Source organism: Nuphar pumila, chromosome 6 (assembly GCF_984573655.1).
Source record: "Nuphar pumila chromosome 6, dmNupPumi1.hap1.1, whole genome shotgun sequence".
In the NCBI taxonomy this organism is placed as follows: domain Eukaryota; kingdom Viridiplantae; phylum Streptophyta; class Magnoliopsida; order Nymphaeales; family Nymphaeaceae; genus Nuphar; species Nuphar pumila.
The window spans coordinates 116207457-116221069 of NC_143254.1; the positions used below are offsets into that span (position 1 = coordinate 116207457).

Below are 13613 nucleotides of genomic sequence, written 5' to 3' on the forward strand. Positions count from 1 at the left end.
GAAAAGAAGAAAGAAAAGAATACGTACCACAATAAGATTTTAAATCTTTCTTGTTGTAGTAATCTTCTAAAATATTGAATGAAGAAGAGTCTTCACTCCAATCACCAAAAAGTTGAAGGCACGTTTTCCAAGGCACTTGATATTGAGAAGAATAACACCAATTTCTTTCTCCAAACAACCTTGCTCTGATACCATGTGAAAATCTCTACAAAAAGAGATTGTGTGTAACACCACAATACAAGAAATACAAAGAGTGCACAAAGGCACAAAGGAGAACACTCACAAGTGCACGGATACACATGCACAAAAGCATGAAACAAAATGAACTTCAATTTATAAGTTCCCAAGAGGGGCTTTACAAAAGCATTGATATTGCATATGCTCTCACAAAAAAAGATATGTTTACAAGGGCCACTAAGGCCTATTTATAATGCAAAAAGAAGCCACAGGGTGCAGCTCAATATGACTGTTGGAGTTGCACCCAACGGTCACATTTGTGACTGTTGGGGCAGCTCCAAGAGCTATATGGAGTTGTCCCTTTCACAACAGTCAAAAAGAAAAAAAGTGTAAAAAGAAAAATGTGTAAAAGGCAAAAGTAAATAAAAAAAGAAAAAGTAAAAATGTGCCCATTAGGGTGGCTGACACCTATTGAGTAAAAAGACTGAAATACCCCTGATGGGTATTTCAGTTTACAGTTAAAAGAGACATAATATTTTAACACTCCCCACTAGTAAAGTACTTTGATTGAGAAAAGCTCTTTATGATTTAAAACAGGCACCCAAAGCATAGTATGATCACTTTAGTTTTGTTATGCTAAAGCTTGGTTTTAAATCTTGTTATATTGAAATATGTAGGGATTATCATACTTCCCCTTTATATGGATGAAATGATTATTACAGGTGCAGACAAGTAGGAAGTAAAGTATATTAAATGTATCCTTAAAAAATATTTTAAGAAGATTGATCTTAGATTTTTTAGGTTTTTCTTGGAATTGAGGTTGCTTATTCTCCTAAGGGATACTTGCTCTCTCAAAATGATATTATTGAAAGGTCGGGCATTACTGATGAAAAAAAGGTGGGCATACCTGAAGTTATTAATGTCAATATGAAGATTGATGATGAGACACCTCTAGATGATCCTACTCTATATCACCAAATGATTGCCTTGACTTATTTAACTATTATTAAGCCTGATATTGCGCATGTAGTTCATACTGCTAGCCAATTCTAACATTCTCCCACCACAGTTTACATAAGTGTTATGATGAGAATTGTTAGATATTTACAAACCTCTACCTCTAGAGGTCTTTTGTTATCCTCCTCTTTCTCTAGAGTTGATTGTTTATTCTCACTCGGATTGGGGAGGAAATTCAAACGATTGACACTCAACTACTGGCTTGTGTGTTTTTGTAGGTGACTCCTTGGTGTCGTGGAAGTGCAAAAGCAGGCCGAAAGTTTGTCAAGAAGAAAATAAAATCGAAGTGATGGAAGCGCCTTGGTGAAGAAATCTATAAGTTGATACTCGAAGGTAACGTAAGGTAGAGTAATGGTGAGCTTCAGAAATTTTTTACGCACATAATGACAGTCCATTTCGATATGCTTGGTTCTTTCATGGAATGTATGGTTGTCAATTATGTATATTGCACTCTTGTTATCACAACATAGTGAACGCACATGGAAATTACCAATAGGCCCAATATAAGATGTCACTTTCAGAATTTATGAATTTACCCTTCAATTGTTCTAACAAATAGGGGGTAGATTTTCTGTTATTGCAGCAAAGAAGGGTGATATACATAGGTTCATTCATTCTTTAAGGCTTTGAGGTAACAAATCTCTCAAATTTGCTTAGATCTACAAGGTTTTTAGTTAGATTTACTGATGGATGAAGGAAAAAAAAGATCTGGCATGGTGATATGACAAACCGGTTGAGTCTATAAAGAGATTACTTAATGGAGTTTTTATAAGCTCGTAATTTGTGGTGGGTTGTATTAGTTCAAATGTCATGTTGTAGGTCACAACCAGTGTTGTGAAAAGCATTGAGGCGTAGCGAGGCGCTCCACCAAAATCTGAGGCGAGGCGTAAGCCTCGAAGCGTAAAGCGTAAGGCTCAATTTTTTTAAAAAAATTTAAAAAAAAACTATAAAAAATATTCAAAATTATAAATAAATAAAAATTGCTTTATTGATAAAGCAACAACCAACAAGAAGAAAATCGGCTATTGCAAAAATTCAGTATACAGATCTGTTTTGGAAAATAGCAGAAACAGGACCTCTATTCTAAATTTTTCATAGTCACATAGGAAATAATAATATTAAGGACTAAAATTGAAAGGACAATTTTTTTTATGACGAAGAAACCCTCTCCGAGAACTGAGTCACTAGCGGGCCTGCCTCCCTACAAGATAAAACTCTAGGTTGGGGACACGACCACCCAGCCTTACGTGCCGCAACCTGTGTAAAAGCAACGGTAGCCCCATGTGACATTGGGGTTCGACCCTGGGTCTTGAGCTTGACATAGGACCCCAACATGGGATACCACCTTGGTGAGGTTTAAGAAACTAGTCCCTAAGTGAGGTTTCTTTCGGTGATGTACCGTCAGACAATGGCACTCGAATTGCTTCTGGCAATTCGGTCTCTGATAGAGAGGCCCTCAATCGACCCCCCTCAAGTTCCCATTGAAGGGTTTTGAGAAGAGGGGAAATTGTTTTTTCGACAAGACCAAGATTTTTCAACGAATTGAAGGTCGAACTGAGCAGAAAAACTCTGTCAAGCGTTTTGATACCCTTGACATGCCGATTCCATGCAACTGCCCCTCTTCTTCTCCTTATGAATGAGGGTTTTCCCTTTTTCCAAGTAACAGACCACCAAAATACAGGTGGTGGTTTTTGACGATTGCTGAAACCGCTTTGGAGGGTTTACTTTCGTCGACAATTCGTGATGACTCTGGGTGACACCCGATTTTTTGACAACACCTATATGTTTCGGCAATGCCAAGAAAAACTGGGTTCTTTTCTGATCACACTCTCTGTGTCCTTTGCAGTGAGTGGATGAATCTCGCCGGGAGCACTCCTATGGCGGACACTCTAGTACCGGAATTTTCATCACCGAAGAACTCAAAATGGCTAAATCCTTTGGGAACTACCATGTTTGGCTTACAAACATGATTCTTACTATCAATGTTTGTTTTGAGGAAAAACAAATAATTTACTAACCTTTTTTGCAAAAGAGATCTGTATACGCCTCACCTTGAGGCGCGCCTCGCCCCGAGGCGTGCGCCTCAAGGCGTATGAGGCGCACGCCTTGGGGCATTTGCACTTTATGCTTGCGCCTCAAGGCACAAAGGCCCTCGCCTTGAGGCGAGGCACGCTTTTTGCACCTTGAGGCGCGCTTTTAATAACACTGGTCACAACTCTATATCACGATGTAGTTATCCTAATGTTTGAGCCAATGTTCACGATGTAGTTATCCTAATGTTTGAGCCAACGTTCGTGCTCATATTATTGCAAGCTTAGAAAGAAAAATGGATAGAAGAAAGGAACAAAGTCGCACAACCACTGCCAGAAGTCATTCTGAATTCTGAAAGAAGATACATTATCATCATTGACATCAACATCAGAAATCGGAGAAAGGTCTCATGCTTGTGAAAAAGCAACAGACTAATGGAGAGATCTAAGAATATGGCATACTTTCCAGTAACCCCCTTGACAACTTCTTTGGAAGAAAGTTTAATCAAGGGACAAACTATAAGATCACATCACAGAAGTGAACTTATTGTGTCTGATAAATAGGTTAGATAAATTTGCTATACAATCAATCAAATTTCTCACTCAAATAAGAATCTGCTAACTAGCCTTCAGTTCATATTGTCTGGCTTTTCCCCATGAATCAGCCGATAGCAACCAACCTAAAGATAACCTTGTAAAAGGTCACAAACTTCCAATTTCAATATCTATGGATCAAGTTATGAGAAATTGGCACTAGTATATCCGTTTGATAGCTTGTAATAGGTTGCTAACCTGAATTGCTCATGTGGCTGATGCTACAACACTTTATTCCATGACCCATGGAGGTTCATCAAGCATTCTCCAAGTTCAAGTATAAGACAAGGTTTCTAGAGTGACATCATTGCCAAAACATTGATATCCTTAAATTTTCTTTTTTTCAATTAGCATCATTAAGTTCTTATAAATTTATCTTAACCATGCCCTCTTACAGAAATTCTTAATTTATGCAAACATTTTCTTGTTGACTCCTGAATTGAACATAAGAACGTAACCATTCTTAATGCTTGAAAATTTGTCCATTATTAGTAATTTGCATTGTTGCAAATTATTGGTGTGCTGAGGATACTTTGGTTTCCAACCTCTGATTTACATGCATGTATTGATAAATTGTCCTATAATTTAATGAAACCCAAGTTTGGATGCCAATGCTGGTTGATCTTATGAGGTCTTTCATAGGCAGAGCTCCCAAAGATTAGCCTCATAAGTAAAAAACATTAGACAGGATGAGATCATACTTCAGATTACCCAACATGATCTCAATCATATACCAACAAAATCTCACCAAATCTTTGATGCTAGAAATGTATTCCAGATCCTTGTCCGTGAGTTTACGAGAAATCCACACAAGGGCAGCATATTGCTTCTGCAGGATAACAATAACTTATCTAATCAGACATGAAAATAAAGTAAACAATAAAATCAGACAAAGAAGGGGAGACTAAACCTGCTTCTCTGCCTCCCCTTCACGCATAAGGTCCCATGCTTCATTGCCAACTACTTTGACATTTTTTATCCTAATCTATTAAGAAAACATGAAGCAACAGAAATTTACATGGTGAACCAAACTGAAAAGAAAAATGCAACCACAAGGAATTTCTTGCACCAGCATCCTAAGACAATCCAAATCTGCATGGTAAACAGTTAAAATTTGATACAATTCCAACTTACCAATCCATGCCTAGCATTGTTTACTTCACGCACTATTTCTTTGATATCATGGCAAGAGGGAATAATGCGTGCATTCATAACTTCAACCAAGAAAGGACGACCAGAACCCAGCATTCGTACCTGAACAATAAAAATGTCAACCAGCAACTTACTTAAAGCATCACATAACAAAAAGAGAAAGGAGGTGTCTCATACATCAATATCCTCTCTACCAGCAGCATGAAACTTGAAACTATCAGCCCTTAATTTGATAAGAACAACTTTTCCAATTAACTCCTGCATTAAGACTAACCAAAGTAAAGTGAAAATATCCAAAACTAACAGATATGTAGATTCCAGACAACAAAAGCTAATTTCAAGTTTTAAGTCAAGTGAGAACAAGATAACAGCATACTTCTACAGATGCTTCACCCATTCTTTCATCATCAACTATCCAGCGTGTCTGGCTAACATTTCTTGAGTACTGCAATAGGTGAAAACATGCGCCTTAAGAAGATTAACAAAAATTAAATAAAAAGAAAAAGAAAAAGAAACTGCACATGCTAGATAAAGAAAACCATAACAATTTTCACGGTTTGATACATAATAAGAAAGAACAAGAGGATAGTATTAAACTAGATTGGTGAATTCTTTTTGCTTTTAAAAATCAATTAAAGTGAAGTTTTCACACCACAATGTCAAGGGCAGGCGGTATACAAGAAATTCTCCTCTTAACAGTCCCCATACACGTGTGTGTGTGTGTGTGTGTGACATTTGGTACTCTTGATAGTACCATACAGACTAACAGCCCCAGTGATATTTTGTGTATCTGATGATACAGATGTTGTCCTTATTTTTTTGTTAGTAAAGAACATGTACTGAGTTCAGAACTTTTAATGTGCACACAGGTTTCCAAAGGAAACTAATGGCCTCCAATGCATCAAAATTTTCACAATAAGGAAAAATGTTTACATTAAAACAATTAGATCCAAAGCATGTTTCTTACTAAACAAACCAATAAAAAAACACATCCACATTGTCTAATTGAGTAAATAATATCAGCAACTTTCACTTTCTACCAGACAATATGGCTTTATTGGGAATACCAAATATATATATATACACACACACACACACAAAATTGCAAGTTTACCTTAAGGTACCTCCCACCAATATAAATAGGCGCTCTGTAACAAACTACTTGCAATTGACATGGTTGTTGCACCTGGAAAGTCAAATAATATAATAAGATATGAAGTGACCCAAGTTTTGTCTAAATACAATTTGCGCATAAGATAAGAAAAGGATGACATTTAAATATAGGAATGGAAAAATAGTGCTACCTTCTCAAATGGAGACTTAGAAGAACCAGTAGGCAAATGATCTTTTAATGGATTAAAATCACAATGGACCATTGAAACTGATTGATCATCAGAATTTTTCATGTACCCACCTCCCGTACCTAATATTTCATGAGTATCAACATCATTATGTACACAGACTAAAAAAGACTCAGTATCACATGTACAAAAGATGGACTAAGATTAACCTGTCACAGATGTCAGCAATATTTTCAAAATATCATGATATTATTTCAGTATTTTCAGCAACCGATATTATAGGTAAAACATCGTGATATTTTGAAAATATCTTCAATTTGATTATATCGTGATATGATCACAAGACCATGGTTCCCAGTTGAGGAAGTGGGAGCGGGAAGTGAGGCACTTTCAAAATTTTAGGAAGCGGGAAGCGTGGGACCACTTAGGAGTGAGTCGAGAATCGTCTCGGAAGCGACCTAGGAAGCAAACCGGAAGCGAGGGGGAAGCGAAAAAATAAAAATAAAAATAAAAAATATAAAATATAAAAAAAATGAAAAACATTGGGGAAGCGTGGGGGAAGCGTGATGAGAAGTGTGCTTCCCATAAAAGAGAAGCGCGCTTCCCCGCACGCTTTGGAAGCGCGACGTTTCGCGCTTCCCCTTTTACCTAGGCGCTTCCAGTAACTCTGCACAGGACTACCACGATATTCTAGTGATAATATCATGACATTATCAATTATTTTTACTGTTTTTATTTATTTTCTACATCTTAAATATGTTTTTATTCTTTCATTTATATTTTTACATATTTCTTTTATTATATATGCATTTTATTCTCTAAACCTGATATTTTCTCAGTTATTTTTATTATTTTCATATATTTTTAAAAAAAATTAAGCCCTCAGTTTTCCTGAGATTTATCACCAAACCTATAATATCGCAAGAAACATACTTGCCGAGATATAGCCGATACTGATATTTGTGACTATGAGATTAACAAAGTCATTTTTAAGATTACTACAATTTATTGACACAACATTGACCACAACAAAAGCAAGATACTCATTTGCATTAGACATGATGAAATATTATGCGGCCAACAGACATGTGACCGCAAAGCAGGGTTAGAGAATGCATCAAAGAACTAAGATCTTCAAAAAGTGATCGAACAGCATGAGAGATTTTGATATGACTAAGATCATTGAATGAAAAGCATGTGAGAACTTGCTCGGACTTTTAACCTCATAGACACGTTTTAGAGTGTGCATGTAGAAGCCCTTTTTGTGATGTTTACAGTTGATCAGTTAGAGATGGTTGAATGTTTTCATAGATTCGCCTGCAAAGGCATTATAGACATTTTATGATTCCCCATTCCGGACCTTTTTTTCTGCATCTCCATTGTCTCTTCTCTTTCCCATCTTTACCTTTCTTTTGTCCTTTAGACTCTTTAAATTCTTCCAATGCATTTATGCTCTAAGAACCCTACAAACATGCTATCAGAGCCATAGGGGCTCTCACCAACCAGTTTTCCTCAACTAGGTGTCTCTGTAAAAAAAAATTTAAGGTGTTCGACTGCAGGTAAAAACTATAAAATCAAGGACAATAGATACCAGAAAATAAAGAAAAAGCTTCTTATAGACTCATAGAATGAAGGGAACATTTAGCTGGTAGTAATTAGAGCACAAAATGTCAAAAATATATTTTCTTAGGAAGATTACTGAGCATAAGTAGCACTTGTTAAAGGGGTGTGTGGTTTTATTACCAATTGCACTAGGGGCAATTGGTAATAGATCATCAAGCATGAGAAAAAAACTCTTGGCTAGATTCCTTCTCTACAAGTAATAGACAAAGTTTTCTCCACACCAATGATTTTCAAGAGGGAATTGTGATAGGAGTCCCATCCCATAAATATTCCAATTAGCGGAAAAAAGAAATCTAAAATCTATCAATAGAGGAGTCAAGTAACTCACAAAGTGATCTCAAATTTTTTTATTGGAAAAATAGAAAATTTTATTTTGTTATGACTTGGCTTCTTCAATCAACAATTCAACATCATCATTGGAAATACATTTACGGGTTTTGATACTACCAATGAAGTGTAGGATGGATGTCATTGCTTATGCTTACCCAGGAAAGAAAAATACAGCCAAGAAATAAGGAATCATGGACAAATTTCAAAAATGTAAGCAAATGTGGTGACCCTTGAGTGACATTTTACTTCTCTCAGCATCATAGTTCTTCCTCTGTAGGCAGCAGAAAGATCAAGCCCCATGATCATATCAAATGTTGGCATTGCTTCAAGGACCACAAAGAAGAACTAAAAAAGGTGTTTGATCTTTTTTTAGGGTTTGACAGGCTGTATATAGATAAGACCACCTTTTTCCTTTTGCTGCCAAATAGATAAATCAAGTCCTTATAGGGTCCAAATATACAAAGACTATCCAAAATTTCAGAGAAGATGCCCTTTTTCACTTGAATCCAACCAAAGAGTATTCATTCAGAAGAGTAAACAATATAGAATAGCTGACAAGTGGCCACTTCAGTAGCTAGTGGACAAAAACATAGCATCACCTAGATTATCAAGTAAGCTTTTAAAAGATATTCAATGAAGAACTTGCCTAACTTCCCATTCCTGCAACCCTGTAGCCCCATATGAAGATAATCTGTGAGCTCAGTCGAGGTATACTTGTGTGTGTATGTCATACGAATCCGAAAGGAGCTAGCAGCAGATCTAATAGCCTGCAAGTCATCTTTCAAGTTTTATTGGATGCCAAAGTGGTATAGTGAAAGCTTTACCCAAGACAATAACAAAAAGCTTTGTGCTTAACAAACTACCAATAGATTCTCAAGTGACTTGATTATTGACAATTTCAAAGCATCCTTCACCGAAAGATGTTCAGCACTAAATGCTTGATGGAACCAATCTTCTGAACCATATTTACTTTTCATGTACGACCTACAAAAGCAAAATACAATCAACAAAACATTGGACCATTATGCTGTAAGAAAGGGGCATATTGGATAACCAAAGCTCTAAATATAGAATTTTTTAATAGGCCAAGAACAAAGAGCTTTCCTTGAGTAAAACTACATGCTGCATTATTGGAAAATTCTGCATGTCTTGTGTACATGGCTCAATAAAATTATGCAATGGTAAATTTTTGACAAAACGCATTTCTAAACTAAACGCTAACCTCTCGCAGACAGAGCTACTTTTCATGATCCAACTTCCATCGAAACATTTAATTCCGAAGTGATCTAACTTCAGAAAATAACAAAAATAAACTAGTCATTATCCCTTTTAGGGAAAAAAATTATCATTCAATCCAGATACCATGTTATCAAGATGTCCCTTCCTGAATTATGTTCTAGTGTCAGGAAATACGACATCCAACATAAGGCATAACATGAGGACATTGTGAAAGGCATTTGAGCATATCAGGATGCATCGGTCCAATTTTGGATAATAATAATGGATGTTAAAAGCACAGTAGAACACTTAACCACAATCTTTTCCCTCTTTTTCTTTTATACATCTATGTGTGGTTGATTGAAGGATCTGTGTTCTCATGTCCTACTCTTCCAAAACTCATTCCTTGTATCTGATTGTACCATGCCCCCGTGCTTAGGTCCTGGCAACATAGCCCAAAACAAATGGATTTTGCTGCCCTCCCTTTCAACATGGCAAGTATCCTACAGTTGTACTTAAAGGAATGAAAATGTGCATTTATAATCACACGTTTTCCTACTATCCATTCCAATGTGTAGCTATTCAGTGGTATCACCTGTATTAAGCTAATTGTTGTGAAGACTGCATATTGGTCTGCATGCCCTGTTACACAGAAAAGAAGAGAGAGAAAAAGATTGGAAATAACTTAGAGGTCGTACCCTGGCTGGGACGTCATCTCTTACTTTATATTGAAAGCTGAATTATATGTGGTGTTACAGAAATGCCCTTCAATATATAATACATTTACAACATACTACAATAAAGGTGAAAGGACAAGATAACCCTCATACGTGAGTTCTATCAGCCCCCCTCAAACTATGCATGGGTCTTGAATAACCATGGGCAGTTTGCTTTTAAGAAACCAATGCTGCAAGGGAGTGGTTTGGTGAAAAGATTTGCCACTTGATCTACTCCCCTGAGAAATAGTGAATGAATTTCTTGACTCTCTACCTTTTCGCGGACAAAATGCTGATCAAATTCTACACGTTTCATCTTCCCATGGACGGGATTGGTGGCAATAGCAACTGCACTTCGATTATCGCAAAAGAAAAGCGATTGGGAAATCCTTTAACGAAGATTGACTAGCAAATGTCTAGTCCATAACACCTCTGCTGACACGGCTGCCATTGTTCGGTACTCAGCTTCAGTGTCGAACCGTGCAACAATCTTTTGTTTCCGGCTAGCCCAAGAAAACTGCATACCCGGTGACTGAGCATCTGGTGGAGAGATCACTGGCCCAGTCTGCATCAGAGTTACCAGTCGAGGAAGCGGGAAGCGCAAGCGGGAAGCGAGGCACTTTCAAAAATTTAGGAAGCGGGGAAGCGTGAGCCACTTAGAAGAAAATTCTGAACCGTCTCGGAAGCGACCTAGGAAGCGAACCGGAAGCGAGGGGGAAGCGAAAAAAAATGAAAAAAATGGGGAAGCGAGGGAAAGCGAGGGGGAAGCGTGGGGGAAGCACGCTTCCCATAAATGGGAAGTGTGTTTCCCATAAAAGGGAAACGCGCTTCCCAAAAAAGGGGGACGCATCCCCTCACGCTTCGGAAGCGCGACGTTTCGCGCTTCCGAAGCGTGCTTCGGGGAAGCGCGCTTCCCCTTTTGCCTAGGCGCTTCCGGTAACTCTGGTCTGCATCACAGTAAGCAAGGACAAGTTTCAACCCAACATGGTGGTTAGAAGGACGCTTCTTGTAGACAAGACCATTGTTGATCGTGCCCTTTGCATAGCGAAGAATTCTCTTAGCCGCCTCTATGTGACTAAGTCTAGGTGACTGCATAAACTGTAAGACCTGATTTGTGGCATATACTAAGTCAGGCCTGGTGAAGGTAAGATACTGGAGAGATCTTACAAGACTGTGAAACTACTCTGGGTGTGGCAACATAGGATCTTGAGGATTATCATCAGTCAACATAACACTGACTGCAATAGGAGTCTGTGTTGGTTTGCAGTCCACCATACCAAAGCAAGAAAGAATACCCATGGCATACTTTCACTGAGACAAAACAAGAGAGCTACTGGTTTGATCAACTTTCATGCCAAGAAAATACCGCAAAGGACCTAAGTCCTTCATATGAAACCACTTGTTGAACATGGATTTTAGCTTTGTGATTCTTCCTGGATCACTGCCTATAATGACAAGATCGTCTACATAGACAAGAATGATAGTAATGTGAGAGTGATCTGAATGAACAAACAAAGAGTAGTCGCATTGACTTTGAATGAAGCATAAAGAGCGAACAACATTAAAAGTTTCAAACCACGCACGATATGCATGTTTCAAACCATATATAGCCTTCTTTAAATGGAGTACTTAGCATCTGCCTCAGGGTACCCAAGTGAGTGTTCCATATACACTTCTTTATGTAAAGTGCCATGGAGAAATGCATTTTTCACATCCATTTGACTAAGGCTTCATCCGTAAGTAGTAGCAAAGGATAAAACAACATGAATGGTGTCCATCCTCACAACAGGGCTAAAGGTCTCATCAAAATCCAAACCATGTTCTTAGGTATATCTTTTTGCGATCAGCCTTGCCTTATATCGCTCAATGTTGTCATCAGCCCTGTTGCGACTAACCTCCTTTACGATCTGTTATAGAGAGACAAGAGGGAGAGAGAGAGAGAGATCCTTCATTAACCCTAATCACCTATTTAAATAGGTGATTAGGTTGCACGAGATTACAACTAGACATACGTAATTATGTTAAATTACGTATGACCACCCCCCAGCTTTATGAATATTACTTTTAACACTCCCCCTCAAGCTGGAGCATATATATCTATCATGCTCAGCTTGCTGCAACATCTTGAGAACCCTGCACTTGTGAGGGCTTGGTGAAGACATCTACAACTTGGTCTTCAGAAGTCACATGACTAGCAGAAATATGCCCCGCCTGCACTAAGTCACGTATATAGTGACAATCAACTTCAATGTGTTTCGTTCTCTCATGAAATACTGGATTGTTAGCTATATAGGTAGTTGCTCGATTATCACACATCATCAACATTTGGGATGGAATCACCACTTGTAGATCTTTTAGAATGGACCTAACCCACATCATTTGAGGAGTTGTTTGATCCATAGCTCTATATTCTTATTCAGCACTGGAACGAGCTACCGCAGTTTATTTTTTACTTCTCCAAGTAATTAAGTTTCCTCCGACAAACACGCAAAACCCTGTGGTGGACTTTCTATCATCGATGGCCCCTGCATAGTCTGCATCTGAGTATGCAATTATATCCAGGTTGGGGCTTTGTTTATATAGCAATCCCTTTCCAGGAGAGGATTTCAAATACCTGAGAATCATCATAGCTGTCTGCCAATGCACTCGAGTAGGTTTGTCCATGAATTGGCTTATCTTGCTCACAGCTAGGGAGATATCTGGTCGTGTTACAGTGACATATAAAAGTTTGCCAACCAAGGATCTAAAACTTCTATTGTCAATAAGTTCTGCCTTTTCATCATACATGTGCAGTTTAGGATCCATTGGTATATTTGTTGGTTTAGCACCTAACATCCATGTTTCCTGCAGTAGGTCAAGAACATACTTTCACTGTGATAGAACTAACCCCTCACAGTTTCTGGCCACCTCTATGCCCAAGAAATATCTAAGAGACCTGAGATCTTTTGTGACAAAGTGCTTCTGAAGATGCATCTTTATGTCTGAGATGTCCTTTGCAGTACTCCCTGTAAGAATAATATCATCTATATATACAACCATAACCACAATACCAACAAAAGTTTTCTTGATAAACAAGGAGTAATCTGAAGATGACCTGTTGAAGCCAAATGCAGACATAATTTCAAATAACTTTTGAAACCATGCACGAGGACTTTGTTTAAGACCATATATAGCCTTCTTTAGTTTGCACACCTTGCTACACTCCCCCTGAACCTCAAACCCAGGAGGTTGCTGCATGTATACAGTCTCAGACAGATCTCCAATATAAGAAGGCGTTCTTCACATCTAACTGACATAAACTCCATCCATAATGAACAGCTACCTATGTCACATGGGTGCGGGTGCGGGTGCGGGTGCGGGTGCGGCGCAATTTCAAAAATTTTGGACACTGGGACTCGGCTATATATATATTAAAAAATAAAAAAATATATATATATATATAAGACTCGGTCAAA

General features: G+C 37.9%; 1 protein-coding gene across 1 annotated transcript in view; it reads right to left on the minus strand.

Moving 5' to 3' along the window:
- The window catches only part of LOC149835834 (Pseudouridine synthase family protein), a 62498-nt gene that overhangs the window by 24955 nt on the left and 23930 nt on the right, over positions 1-13613 (minus strand). Inside the window, exons 3-12 of the mRNA XM_090009661.1 lie at positions 9088-9208; positions 8871-8991; positions 8471-8547; positions 6275-6469; positions 6085-6156; positions 5347-5415; positions 5148-5228; positions 4953-5072; positions 4729-4803; positions 4567-4647 (exon numbers count right to left, since the gene is read on the minus strand). Of these exons, the coding sequence (XP_089865787.1) occupies positions 4567-4647; positions 4729-4803; positions 4953-5072; positions 5148-5228; positions 5347-5415; positions 6085-6156; positions 6275-6469; positions 8471-8547; positions 8871-8991; positions 9088-9208 (1012 nt within the window). The remainder of the gene's footprint in view (positions 1-4566; positions 4648-4728; positions 4804-4952; positions 5073-5147; positions 5229-5346; positions 5416-6084; positions 6157-6274; positions 6470-8470; positions 8548-8870; positions 8992-9087; positions 9209-13613) is intronic.